Consider the following 14965-nt stretch of genomic DNA (forward strand, 5'->3'; position numbering starts at 1 on the left):
ATGCTCTCTACTGTGCATCTGTAGAAGTTCGAGAGAGTCCTCTTTGACATACCGACTCTCCGTAATCTTCTCAGGAAGTAGAGGCGCTGATGTGCTTTCTTTATAATTGCATCAGTGTTCTGGGACCAGGAGAGATCTTTGGAAATATGCACGCCCAGGAATTTAAAGTTCTTGACCCTCTCCACCATCGTCCCGTTGATTTAAACGGGATTGTGGGTCCCTATCCTACCCCTTCCAAAGTCCACAATCAGTTCCTTGGTTTTGCTGGTGTTGAGACCAGGTTATTGTGCTGGCACCATTTGGTCAATCGGTCGATCTCACTTCTATACTCTGACTCGTCCCCATCAGTCATTCGTCCCACAACAGTGATGTAGTCGGCGAACTTGATGATGAAGTTCGCACTATGTCCGGCTACACAGTCATGAGTATAGAGTGAGTACAGCAAGGGGCTGAGTACGCAGCCTTGAGGTGCTCCTGTGCTGATTGTTAACTGACAACACACTACGGGTGCTGTCTGTACTGAGTTTGTACGTTCTCCCCATGACCGCATGGACTTTCCTCTTGATTATCCAGTTTCCCCCCCACATCCCAAAGGCGTGCGAGTTTGGGGATTAACTGGCTTCTGTGAATTGCCCTTAATGTGTAGGGTAGGCTACGGGTGATCGTTGGTCGGTATGGACTCGTTGGGCTGAAGGGCCTGCTAATGCATTGTATCTCTAAACTAAGCTAAAACTAAACAGTGCTTTACTTTTAATGAATAGATGTTATTTACCTGTAGGTAGTTGTAGTTGGAGACCAGAGTGCTGGCAAGACCAGTGTGCTGGAAATGATTGCACAAGCCAGGATATTTCCTCGTGGCTCCGGTGAAATGATGACCCGTACACCTGTCAAGGTGAGCCTTCTACATTTCAGAGAGAGTTGTACTTAAACACTCAAGATGTCAGGACGTAATCATTGACAAATATCATTTGTGTTTTGTAAATCATTTATGTTTGTTTGCATGTTCGTTCATGGAAATTACTTGATATTGATCTCTATCACAATATTGCTTTGAGAAAAGTACTATGCTCAAAATGTGTTGAATTATAGCAATATGACGCTTATTAAGTCTCAGCATAACCATGGAGTAGTACTTGTGAAAATGCTCAAAAAGGGCAATAATGGTGTGATGGAAGTAACTACAGATGCTGGTTTAAACCGAAGATAGACACAAGAAGGGTCTCGACCAGAAACGTCATCCATTCCTTCTCTCCAGAGTTGTTGCCTGTCCCGCTGAGTTACTCCAGCATTTTCTGCCTATCTACAGGCAATAATAGAATTTATCAGGTTTGTTAATGAGCAACACCACATTATAGTTTTCAAATGTATTTGAATGAATGAATAGGTTTATTGGCCAAGTATTCACATACAAGGAATTTGCCTTGGTGATCCGACCGCAAGTGACAACATGACATACAGTGACAGTTAGAAATGACACATAAAACATTAAACATTAATAATAAAACATTATCGATTAAACATGTGAATTAAATAAAATACCAGAGCAAAAGGAGGCTACAGATTTTTGGTTATTGAGTAGAGCTACTACTCGTGGAAAAAAGCTGTTTTTATGTCTGGCTGTGGCAGCTTTGACAGTCTGGAGTCGCCTTCCAGAGGGAAGTGATACAAAGAGTTTGTGGCCAGGGTGAGAGGGGTCAGAGATGAGTTAAGATTTGTAAGTTAATTTCACACCATCTGCTATACCACTAGATCAAAAGTTATTTTAAATATTCTGAATACAACAGCAAACAAGCACAACAATAACAGCGCACAAATAAAAAGGAAGGGATTGGTCTATGTGTATTAATTTATTCTCTTTTGATGAACGTTTGTAGACAGTGGCCTTTACTCAGAACCACTTCTTGTGTAACCTGTGTATTTGATTTGATGCAGGTAACACTGAGTGAAGGCCCTCACCACGTGGCTATATTTAAAGACAGCTCGCGGGAGTTTGACCTGACCAAGGAGGATGATGTGAGTTCCCGTCGGGGTCTTTGGGCTTGATCACCATCCTTTAGGATGTAAAAATGTTTTGCAATCCGCATTAAATCTCAGTGCTGAAATTGCCCAGCAAAATTATTACCCTGCAATATGTATCGCATAGTTTAGACAATAGACAATAGGTGCAGGAGTAGGCCATTCGGCTCTTCGACCCAGCACCGCCAATCAATGTGATCATGGCTGATCATCCCCAATCAGTACCCCGTCCTGCCTTCTCCCCATATCCCCTGACTCCGCTATCTTTAAGAGCCTTATCTAGCTCTCTCTTGAAAGTATCCAGAGAACCGGCCTCCACCGCCCTCTGAGGCAGAGAATTCCACAGACTCACAACTCTCTGTGTGAAAAAGTGTTTCCTTGTCTCTGTTCTAAATGGCTTACCCCTTAGTCTTGAACTGTGGCCCCTGGTTCTGGACTCCCCCGACATCGGTAACATGTTTCCTGCCTCTAGCGTGTCCAAACCCTTAATAATCTTCTATGTTTCAATAAGATACCCTCTCATCCTTCTAAATTCCAGAGTATACAAGCCCAGCTGCTCCATTCTCTCAATATATGACAGTCCCGTCATCCCGGGAATTGACCTTGTAAACCTACGCTGCACTCCCTCAATAACAAGAAGCTATTGGACAGGTACATGGATAGGACAGGTTTAGGGAGATATGGGTCAAACGCAGGCAGGTGGGACTATTGTAGATGGGACATGTTGGCCGGTGTGGGCAAGTTGGGCCGAAGGGCTTGTTTCTACACTTTTTCACTCCACGTACCACAAGATTTTGTAATCATTGGTTAAATTAATGTCAGGTAGACTATTACGTTTATTCTTCAGATCAGTCTGAAGAAGGGTTTCGGCCCGAAACATTGCCTATTTGCCGCACCCGCTGAGTTTCTCCAGCAATTTTGTCTACCTACGTTTATATTGCTTTTTATGTATACCAAGGGTGTTTAAAGACTTTCAGCTTAAATTACTTTGAATTGATCTATATCTTTATGCACAGTGAAAAAAACAAATGTGTTGGTTAGAGTTGTCCTCAGATGGACATTACCTGGATGAGTTCCACAACCTTCAGATGTTGCAGCACTTTCATCCTCAGCACACAGCTGTTCTTGAATAGATGGTCTGGAAAGTATTCCATTTGATTTGGCAAACCAAACTTTTCTGTCAAGTTCACAACTAGAGTCGCAGAGTGATACAGTGTGGAAACAGGCCCTTCGGCCCAACTTGCCCACACCGGCCAACATGTCCCAGCTACACTTGTCCCACTTGCCTGCGCTTGGTCATCATCCCTCCAAACCTGTCCTATCCACGTACCTGTCTAAATTTTTCTTAAACAATGCGATAGTCCCAGCCTCAACTACCTCCTCTGGCAGCTTGTTCCACGCTCCCACTACCGTTTGTGTGAAAAAGTTACCCCTCAGTTTCCTATTAAATTCCCCTTCACCTTGAACCTGTGTCCTCTGGTCCACGATTCCCCTACTCTGGGCAAGAGACTCTGTGCATCTACCCGACCTATTCCTCTCGTGATTTTATATAAATGATACTATTGAAAGTTGGTTGAATGTGGTCGTGTGGCAAGTTGCTTTTGTACAGCTAACACTTGAGACAGTGAAGTTTAGTCAAACAAGTGACTTTCCAAAGTGAATGTTATATCTTCAATGCCGTATCAGAGACTCGTACAGCAGGGAAATGGGCTCTTTAGCCCAACTGGTCCATGCCGACCAAGATGCCACATCTATACTTGTCCCGTTATCCTGCATTTCACCCCCATCCCTCGAAAACATTTATTATCCATTCAAATGTAGAAACCAGGAACTGCAAATACTGGCCTACAAAAAAAAGACACAAAGTGCTGGAGTAACTCAGTGGGTCAGGCAGCATCTCAGGAAAACATGGATGGGTGACGTTATGGGTCAGGGTCCTTCTTCGGACCGACCCAAAATGTCACCTATCCATGTTCTCCACAGATGCTGCCTGACCCACTGAGTTACTCCAGCACTCTGTGTCTTGTTTTCCTATTCATCCAAACCTTTGCCATCCATGAATGATTGATTTCTCTGATTCTGCAGCTGGCAGCATTGCGCAATGAAATAGAAATCAGAATGAGGAGCAGCGTGAAGGAAGGGCAAACCGTGAGTCCTGAGGTAAGGCCACCTGATGTCTGCCAGAGCACTCGTGCACTCGTCATCTGAGGAGTTGGCCTAGCTTTGGTACCATTCAGAGTTTATTTTTGTGAACACTAATTGTCTATGTTTAATTTTCATCTTTGCTCAGATCATGCCAAAATTTAAAAAATGAGTTTATCAAACATGAAACAGCACATTATTAACAGAGGAATATTTTAATATATAATTGACCTGAATCAAGTTCAAGTTACATTTATTGTCACATACAGTGAAATTTGAGTTACCATGCAGCCACACAAATAATCTGAATGTATTTTAAACTCTCAAAAGTTGGTTTACACAAATTGAAGCTTCCAAAATGGGAGAGTGAATTGTACATTAGATTTTATTAAAAAAATACTTGGCATCATAAAAAAAATGCTCGATTGACAATCAGCTAAAATCAAATGTTATATTGTGTAATTTTGAAATGAAGTGTCACCCCAATGATATCTTGCATTTAAGTGTGTTGCGATGTAACATGATAGTTGTGTAATCCGTAGACCATCTCACTCAGTGTGAAGGGGCCGGGACTACAGAGAATGGTGCTCGTAGATCTCCCTGGTGTTATCAGTGTAAGTATCAGAAAGTATTCTTCTGCAAAAGTCAAAGCAAACTGAACCATCTGTTCCTTTTGCACTTCTTCAAACCAACGTTTATAAATGAAAAGTCAGATAAAGAGAACGGTATTAACAAGATTATAATTTTAGACCAACACTTAATTCCACATTAACATACAGTTACCTTTCCCTGCTGTTGTGAATGTGTTAAGGTCCTGTCTCACTTAGGTGATTTTTTTTGGCGACTACAGGCGACTGCTGCGAAATTTTCAACATGTTGAAACCTTTTCACCGACAGTGGCGACAATTTTTCCTGTCGTAGGTGAATTCCATTAAAACTTGTCCCTGGCAGTTGCCTAAGTGGGACAGGCCCTTTACTAAGCACTTAACTACCACAATGAAGGCTACTCAAATAATGTGGCGGATTGGGATAATAAATGATTGAACAAATGTTTGTTTTCTGGCATTGGACATCAGCCTTTGAGCTGGTGATTTAGACGGTGTGCTTGTTTGCAAGTGGTGCCCAGAATCATTGGATACATTTGGAAAACTTGTCAGTCTTATATTTTTGCTCCAATTGTTTTTCCATACCTTTAATTAATATGACAGTAGGCCATTCAGCCCTTCGAGCCAGCACCGCCATTCAATGTGATCATGGCTGATCATCCACAATCAATACCCCATTCCTGCTTTCTCCCCATATCCCCTGACTCTGCTATCTTTAAGAGCCCTATCTCGCTCTCTCTTGAAAGTATCCAGAGAACCGGCCTCCACTGCCCTCTGAGGCAGAGAATTCCACAGACTCACAACTCTCTGTGTGAAAAAGTGTTTCCTCATCTCCGTTCTAAATGGCTTGCCCCTTATTCTTAAACTGTGGCCTCCCCCAACATCGGGAACATGCTTCCTGCCACTAGTGTGTCCAAACCCTGAATAATCTTATAAGTTTCAATAAGACTGCCTCTCATCCTTCTAAATTCCAGAGTCCACAAGCCCAGACGCTCCATTCTCTCAGCATATGACAGTCCCGCCATCCGGGAATTAACCTTGTGAACCTTGTGAAGGTTCAAGTGTATGCAAGGATTATGTATTGCATTGTTAATCTATAATTTTGATCTTATATTTGAAAACATAATGGACTGTAAACGGTGTTAATAAGCAGATCGTTAATGTTATGCCGAGCTTGAACTTTCTTTATCATGCTGGTGGCTGAAATGTGTTGTGTTACCTGATTGGACTTTGTCGCTTTTTTTCTTATTTTGAAGACGGTGACTTCAGGAATGGCTCCTGGCACCAAGGATATCATTTTTAGCATAAGCAAGGCTTACATGCAGAACCCTAACGCCATCATCCTTTGTATCCAAGGTAAGGAATCCGATATAGAGTCATAGAGTCTATGACGGGTGCCGGCAAGTTGTAAAAAAAATTTGCGTAAGTGGGACAGGCCCATAAGTAATCTTTTTCTTTATGATAAACATACCGCAGCGAACATTCTCTGCAAGCAAAATGCCATGTTTTTAAAAATCTTTCTTCTGATCACGTCGGCCGCTATAAGTGCCACGTGATGCACCCCGTTTGTGTGCATCTGCTTTGCTTTTTCATCTAATTTCTGCGAATTATTTTTACACTTCTTGTGTATGGCGTGCACAGCCCAAAGTTGTAGGTCAACTTGTTCTATTTGATCTTATTTGTGCACGTGAGGTTGATTGCATTAGTTGAAACAGGGTGGACCACGTGCAGGTTGCAATCTCCCACCCCAATTATTACACTAAAATAGGGGCATAGATGTCATGCTCATGTCTCAGTGTCGGGCAGCATTTTATTAATCAGTGGAGAGTTTGAATTGAACCAAATTGCCAAGAATAAATTGATGCGAATAGGGTGCCTGTTCTAAACCTTATCATCTACAATGTGCATATTTTGGCTTGTGCCTCGTGAAACTAACATATCCCAACTCTGGCCTGAAATAATGTTCCACAATATTTCTTGATGAAACAAAATATTATACCAAATCTATAGTTTGAAACTTAATTTTCATGACTTGGGTAATGGAAATAATCGGTTCGGTTGAGTGATAGGTTTAAGAGATGTAAAAGTTTTACTGAGGGATGCAGAGGCACTCTTTAAGTGGATGCAACATGACATTTGCTCTTGAAGAAGTGATCATTGATTAAGTGTAAGGTATTTGAGTGTGAATGTATATTGTAAGAGGCTGCGCATGTGCGGCGGTAACTATAGACGTCTTGTTCTGTCTTGCAGATGGGTCTGTGGATGCTGAGCGCAGCATTGTGACTGACCTGGTCAGCCAGATGGATCCACAGGGCCGCCGCACCATCTTTGTATTGACCAAAGTGGACCTGGCGGAGAAGAACCTCGCCAGTCCCAGTCGAGTAAGTGTTCTTTCATGTCTGATCGTCTACAGAAATATTTGAATTATATATGTTTAAGAAGGATTGTTTGAGGCAGAGAATTCCACAGACTCACAACTCTCTTTGAGAAAAAGTGCTTCCTCGTCTCCGTTCTAAATGGCTTACCCCTTATTCTTAAACTGTGGCCCCTGGTTCTGGACTCCCCCCAATATCAGGAAGATGTTTCCTGCCTCTAGCGCGTCCAAACCCTTAATAATCTTATATGTTTCAATAAGATACCCTCTCATCCTTCTAAATTCCAGAGTATACAAACCCAGCCGCTCCTTTCTCTTAGCATGTGACAGTCCCGCCATCCCGGGAATTAACCTTGTAAACCTAAGCTGCATTCCCTCAATAGCAAGAATGTCCTTCCTCAAATTAGGGGACCAAAACTGCACACAATACTCCAGGTGTGGTCTCACTAGGGCTCTGTACAACTGCAGAAGGACCTTTTTACTCCTATACTCAACTCCAACATGGTTTATTTTCACACCGTGTATGATGTGTGGTGTATATTTGTGATTGTGGACGTTATGCATCTGCAGATTCAACAGATTGTGGAAGGCAAGCTGTTCCCAATGAAAGCTTTGGGTTACTTTGCAGTTGTTACCGGCAGAGGTAAGACTCTATTGCACATTGCTTAGAGATCTCAATTGTTACACAATATTAGCTTCACTGCCAAAGGAGTCTTGCCAGAAACATATACTGTCTCAAAGCTTATTGAAATTGTAATGCTCTATTGCTGTAACACCATATTCGGCATACTAGTATTGTCACTAGTACTGGGTTATTATTGTATTCATGTCATAATGTCACAAGTGATAGGAGCAAATTAGGCCATTCGGCCCATCGAGTCTATTCAATCATGGATGATCTATCTCCATCCTAACCCCATTCTCCTGCCTTCTCCCCACAACCCCTGACACCTGTACTAATCAAGTATTTATCTATCTCTGCCTTAAAAATATCCATTGACTGTCTCCAGAGCCTTCTGTGGCAAAGAATTCCACAGATTCACCACCCTCTGACTAAAGAAATTCCTCCTCATTTCCTTCCTAAAAGAACATACTTGAATTCTGAGGCTATGACCTCTGGTCCTAGACTCTCCCACTAGTGGAAACATCCTTTCCACAGCCACTATCCAAGCCTTTCACTATTTGGTAAGTTTCAATGAGGTCCCCCTCCTCTCATCCTTCTACTCCAGCGAGTACAGGCCCAATGTCGACAAACGCTCATCATATGTTCACCTACTCAGTCCTGGGATCACTCTTGTAAATCTCCTTTCCAGAGTCAGCACATCCTTCCTTAGCTATGGGGCCCAAAATTGCTCACAATACTCCAAATGCGGCCTGACCAGCGCCTCATAGAGCCTCAGCATTACATCCCTGTTTTTATATTCTAGCCCTCATGAAATAAATGCGTTTCCTTCTTTACTACCGATTAGACATGCCGATTAACGCAATGTATAGTATGACGTGATTTAATTGGAGAGCAGGCAATCAAAAGCTTTTCACTGTATCTCGGTACACATGACAATAAATATTTTCAAAAATATTATTACATTATTATCTGCACTGTATTTTCAGTGTTTTAAATGCTTGTTAAATTAGACTCATTTCACCGTTGCCATCGGGAAGAAGGTACAGGAGCCTGAAATCTGTAACATCCAGTTCAGGAACAGCTTCACCCCACAACCATCAGGCTATTAAACACGACAACTAATAAGCTCTGAACTGCACCAGACTATTATTATTATTGCATTATATCGGTTTATTTATTAGACATTAGACATTAGGTGCAGGAGTAAACCATTCGTCCCTTCGAGCCAGCATTGCCATTCAATGTGATCATGGCTGATCATCCCCAATCAATACCCCATTCCTGCCTTTTCCCCATATCCCCCGACTCCGCTATCTTTAAGAGCCCTACCTAGCTCTCTCTTGAAAGTAATTGTGTATATTGTGTATATATGGTCTATGATCTACAGACACACTGAACTTTTATCTTCCGTTTTGTATTATGTTTACATATTGTGTTGTGCTGCAGCAAGTAAGAATTTCATTGTCCTATCTGGGACACATGACAATAAAACACTCTTGACTCTTGACTTAAATGTTGTGTTTTTGAATGAAACAGGCAACACCAATGAAGGCATTGATGCCATCAAGGACTATGAAGGAGAATTCTTTCAGAATTCAAAATTGTTGAAGTAAGACTTTAAATTCTTTGCACTTTTTGTGATCATTTGGGTTGGCAGAGGGTGAAAGAAAGAATATGGCAGGCAAATCATTTGCTGTTTCCAAGCTCTTGAGTTGGGCAGATCAAGTCTCGTGTTCCTCATCCATCTGTGTCTGGGAGCTCACGTAGACAACTGTTATCAGGCAGATAACCAGTAATAAACCTAAACACTTAGTCCAATCACAGAGTCATACAGTGTGGAAACAGGCACTTCGGCCCAACTTGCCCACACCGTCCTACATGTCCCATCTACACTAGTCATAGAGTGATACAGTGTGGAAACGGGCTCTTCAGCCCAACTTGCCCACACCGACCAACATGTCCCATCTACACGAGTCCCACCTGCCTGCGTTTGAACCAAATCCCTTTAAACCTGCCCAATCCATGTACCTGTCTAAATGTTTCTTAAATGGAGTCACAGTGATACAGTGTGGAAACATGCCCTTCGGCTCAACTTGCCCACACCGTCCAACATGTCCCATCTACACAAAAGCCCTATCGAAATAAATGCTAGCATTGAGTTTGCTTTCTTTACTACCAATTTGACTTGCAGATTCACTTTTTGGGAATCCTGCACCGGCACTCCCAAGTCCCTTTGCGCCTCTGATTTCTGGATTCTCCCCCCATTTAGAAAATAGTCTATGCCTTTATTCCTACTACCAAAATGCACGGCCACACTTTGCAACACTATATTCCATCTGCCACTTCTCTGCTCACTCTGCCAACCAATCCAAAGTCCTGCTACAGAGTCCCTCCTTTCTCTACACTACCTGCCTCTCCACCTATTTTCGTATCATCCGCAAACTTGGCCACAAAGCCTTCAATCCCCTCGTCCAAATCTAAGTTCAGTATCTAACTGAACTCAACTAGAAAAACAACACCCCAGAACTAAATAGAAAGGTATACAGCTTAGAAACAGGTCCTTTGGCCCACCGAGTCCACTCTGACCATTGATCACCTGTTGTCATGACCAGGATAGATTGATAGGAAAGAACTGCAGATGCTGGTTTAAATCAAAGGTAGATACAAAATGCTGGAGTAACTCAGCGGGACAGGCAGCATCTCTGGAGAGAAGGAATGGGTGAGGTTTCGGGTCGAGACCCTTCTTCAGACTGACGTCAGGGGACTGGGCGGGAGAGAGATAGAATGTAGTCGGAGACAGTAAGTCCGGTGGGAGAACTGGGAAGGGGGAGGGGACGGAGAGAGGGGGAAAGCAAGGGCTATTTGAAATTAGAGAAGTCAATGATCATACCGCTGGGGCGTAAACTACCCAAGCGAAATATGAGATGCTGTTCCTCCAATTTGCACTGGGCCTCACTCTGACAATGGAGGAGGCCCAGGACAGAAAGGTCAGTGTGGGAATGGGAGTGGGAGATAAAGTGCTGAGCAACCGGGAGATCAGGTAGGTTTAGGCGGACTAGGATAGATATACAGTATATAAAACATTGACCAGTGTCAAGAAAAGCTTTTGCAATGTTCCAGTTAGACCTTGTTATAATGTCCACCGCTACTGCGTGTCAGTATACGAGAGAGAGCTTGTTTTGAGTCCTTTCCCATTGTAGGACAGGGATGCTGAAAGCACACCAAGTGACAACCAAGAACCTAAGCCTCGCTGTGTCGGATTGTTTCTGGAAAATGGTGCGAGAGTCTGTGGAACAGCAAGCTGATGCATTCAAAGGTAAATATAAAGTAGCTCTGACTAATGCATTTATTGCCAGATTGATGAATATAACTAGATTACAGTGCGATCATGAACTGAACACAGTAGCATAGTGGAGAGCTACTGCCTCACAGCGCCAGAGACCCGGGTTCGTTCCTGACTATGCTGTCTGTACAGAGTTTGTACTTTCTCCCCGTGACCTGCGTGGGTTTTCTCTGAGATCTTCGGTTTCCTCCCACTCTGCAAAGACGTGCAGGTTTGTAGGTTAATTAGCTTTAAGAAAGAACTGCAGATGCTGGAAAAATCGAGGTTGACAAAAAGCTGGAGCATCTATGGAGCGAAGGAATGGTCGATGATTCGTGTCGAGACCCTTCTATATTAATATAATATGTAAAAATGTACATGGTGACAGCAGGAAGATGCAAAAGATTTCAATGTTGCTCGTGAAAGTTTCAGTACAAATAATTGTAATTCAGACCGATAGAAATATCAAAAGCAACTATCAGTCTTGTGTAATGAAAAACAAATAGATAAATCTAGTGTAGTTTAGAGAGCTAGCGCGGAAACAGGCCCTTCAGCCCACCGAGTCCGCGCTGACCAGCGATCCCGGCGAATAAACACTATCCCTGCACACACTAGGGACAATTTACAATGAAACCAAGCCAATTAACCTACATAACCTGTACGTCTTTGGAGTGTGGAAGGAGACCGGAGCACCCGGAGAAAACCCACGCAGGTCATGGGGAGAATGTACAAACTCCGTGCAGACAGTACCCGTAGTCAGGATAGAAGCCGGGTCCCTGGCGCTGTGAGGCAGCAACTCTACCGCTGCGCCACCGTGCCGCCCTCTCGACTTGCACCTTCTGACTGTGGTGTGTTTATTGGACATTGGGGTTTCCGTGTTACTTTGGCCAACTTCCGCGGGGTGTTTGAGTTTAAAGATAATTACACACTGCAGAATGATAAATGGAACCGTTTTCCCAATTCAATCACTTTTGATCTAACTGATCCCAGTGAGAGTTGTGTTACTGTGGTCAATAAATGTTATGCTGGGGTGATGCTTTGCAGCAACTTCAGGAAGACTGTTCCAGTAAAATAAACAAGCAAACAAGTTCAATTAAGTGGTGGGCTGGCTGTCAGTAGCAGATCACCCTGCTACAGTTGTTTATATATGGTCTTTATAAATAGTTGTTGGCAAATCCTTCTGAGATCAAAATAAAAGTTATAATGTGGAGCTAAATGTTGAAGAAGTAACATTCAAAGCATTTGATTTTGATTTAGTTTAGTTTAGAGATCTTCTTGCGAATGAAACATAAACCAAAGCAATAGTTAGATCTCAATCCAGGTGTTGAGCAGCCAGGTTGTTGTCTCTGGTGGCGTCAATGTCTGCCAGGCCCTGAGCTCCATTTGGTGGGTGGTAGAGCGGGCACCCAGAGATGACATGGTTGGCTGTCTGTTGTTCTGCTCCACATTCACAGGCTGGGCCCTGGCGGAGCCCCCATCTCCACACGCTGGCATTGAAACGCCCAACTCCAGTACCAAGTCTGTTGAGCTTCACCCATGCTCCTCTTAGAGATACGGGATGAAAACAGGCTCTTCGGCCGAACAAGTCCACGACGACCAATGATCACCCCGCACACTAATACGATCCGAGGGACAATTTATCGTAGGCAATTAACCTACATACCTGTACGCCTTTGGGGTGTGGGAGGAAAGTGGAGCAAGCAGAGAAACCCATGTGGTCACAGGGAGAATGTACAAACTCCATACACACAGCACCCATAGTCAGGATCGAACCCGGGTCTCTGACGCTGTGAGGCAGCAACTCTACCCCTGCTCCACCGTGCCACCCTTATTAGAAAAGTTCTCATGGTGGTTTATGATTGAGCGCATTGAAAAAGATTACAAGCAAAACGCAATGTGCTGGAGGAACGCAGCAGGTCAGGCAGCATCTGTGGAGGGAATGGACAGACGACACTTTGGGTTGGGACCCTTCTTCAGGAAGAGATTCTAAGATTAAGTTCAATTATTGTGTAATCATTTTTCTAAGACTAGAAATGTAAAATAGATCATTTGTAAATAATGCTGTGAAATCAACTTGCCAGACACGACGTTGCTATTTCAGTATGTGCGGGGCAGTTTGCCCACGTCTGTAAATGTGGCCATGAAACGCCACCCATTCCTTCTCTCCAGAGATGCTGCCTGTCCCGCCGAGTTACTCCAGCATTTTGTGTCTGTGTCCAGACTTAGCCGGCAGATTGTGAAAATGCCTGATTGATTAGTTGTACCGTCTTGTCAATAAACGTCACCACGGTGGCGTAGCGGTAGACTTGCTGCCCTACAGCGCTTGCAGCGCTGGAGACCCGGGTTCCATCCTGACTACGGGTGCTGTCTGTACGGAGTTTGTACGTTCTTCCCCGTGACCTTGTAGGTTTTCTCCAAGATCTTCGGCTTCCTCCCACACTCCAAAGACGGATAGGTTTGTAGGTTAATTGGCTTTGTGTAAATGTAAAAATTGTCCCTAGTGTGTGTAGGATAGTGTTGGTGGCGAATGCTGGTCGGTGCGGATTTGGTGGGCCGAAGGGCCTGTTTCCTCTAAACTAAATGTCAGTGACGTTGACACAAAATGCTGGAGTAACTCAGCGGGTGAGGCAGCACCTATGGAGAGAAGGAATGGGTGATGTTTTGGGTCGAGACCCTTCTCTCCATAGATGCTGCCTCACCCGCTGAGTTACTCCAGCATTTTGTGTCTACCTTAAATGTCCGTGAGTGCAGCTTTGGGTACAGAAATACTGCGAACTTTGTATAGAGGTCCTTTCAAGATAATTCCAACTTTCACTGAATGCATTTTCTTTCACACTCTTAGCTACTCGATTCAACCTTGAGACCGAATGGAAGAACAACTACCCTCAACTGAGGGAATTAGATAGGGTAACGTTCAATTCTTGTTTCATTGTTTCACTATGTGTCATTTGTTCTCATTTGTAGTTCTTTCTAACTTTATATTTTCTTTTATTAGAATGAGCTGTATGAAAAAGCCAAAAATGAGATTCTGGATGAGGTGATCAGTTTAAGCCAGGTTACTCCGAAACACTGGTAATGCCTAATTTATATTGGAGCAACTAACTGGTTTATGCGTGGTAATCAATAAAATAGAATCTATCTGTCCATCTCAACTTTGAACGTAGACACAAAATGCTGGAGTAACTCAGCGGGTGAGGCAGCATCTCTGGAGAGAAGGAATTGGCGACGTTTCAGGTCGAGACCCTTCTTCCTTTCAACTTTAAACATATTCTCTCTCAGTTTTGCATGTTATTTTAATTTTATTGTATTTTCACAAAGGGTAGTGTTTTAGTCTATATTAATTAGACTGCGCTTGAAGTGCTTTGATAATTACTTTTGTAGAATGTCAGAATATAACAATACTTTCTTATATTAAAAGCCAACCTCTCAGTATAAATCAATTAGGATCCCAACCCGAAACGTCACCTATCCATGTTCTCCACAGATGCTACCTGACCTGCTGAGTTACTCCAGCACTGTGAAATGTCACCTATCCATGTTCTCCGCAGATGCTGCCTGGCCCGCTGAGTTACTACAGCAATCTGTGAAACCATTCTATGTTCTCCAGAGATGCTGCCTGACCCGCTGAGTTACTCCAGCACTTTGTGTCTTTTTTTTGGTATAAGTCGATGTCATTTGTTCAATTATGTAAATGTTATATTTGTGCTGGTTTAAAAAGGCAAATCTATGATGTGAACCATAACCCCAGTAATGGATCAAAAGACAGTTAGATAGACCTCGCTGAATCAAAGGATATGGGGAGAAGGCAGGAACTGGGTACTGATTGTGGATGATCAGCCATGATCACATTGAATGGTCGAAGGGCTGAATGGCCTCCTGCA

General features: G+C 43.2%; 1 protein-coding gene across 4 annotated transcripts in view; it reads left to right on the top strand.

The window, feature by feature from the left end:
* The window catches only part of opa1 (OPA1 mitochondrial dynamin like GTPase), an 81734-nt gene that overhangs the window by 28488 nt on the left and 38281 nt on the right, over positions 1-14965 (top strand). For all 4 annotated transcript variants that reach the window (XM_033031311.1, XM_033031313.1, XM_033031312.1 and 1 more), the window contains 11 exons: positions 779-892; positions 1933-2013; positions 4102-4176; positions 4701-4772; positions 6020-6119; positions 7014-7144; positions 7708-7780; positions 9299-9371; positions 10963-11078; positions 13927-13991; positions 14080-14156. In XM_033031311.1, coding sequence (XP_032887202.1) covers positions 779-892; positions 1933-2013; positions 4102-4176; positions 4701-4772; positions 6020-6119; positions 7014-7144; positions 7708-7780; positions 9299-9371; positions 10963-11078; positions 13927-13991; positions 14080-14156 — 977 coding nt within the window. The remainder of the gene's footprint in view (positions 1-778; positions 893-1932; positions 2014-4101; positions 4177-4700; positions 4773-6019; positions 6120-7013; positions 7145-7707; positions 7781-9298; positions 9372-10962; positions 11079-13926; positions 13992-14079; positions 14157-14965) is intronic.

Source organism: Amblyraja radiata, chromosome 13 (genome assembly GCF_010909765.2).
Source record: "Amblyraja radiata isolate CabotCenter1 chromosome 13, sAmbRad1.1.pri, whole genome shotgun sequence".
Lineage (NCBI taxonomy): Eukaryota > Metazoa > Chordata > Chondrichthyes > Rajiformes > Rajidae > Amblyraja > Amblyraja radiata.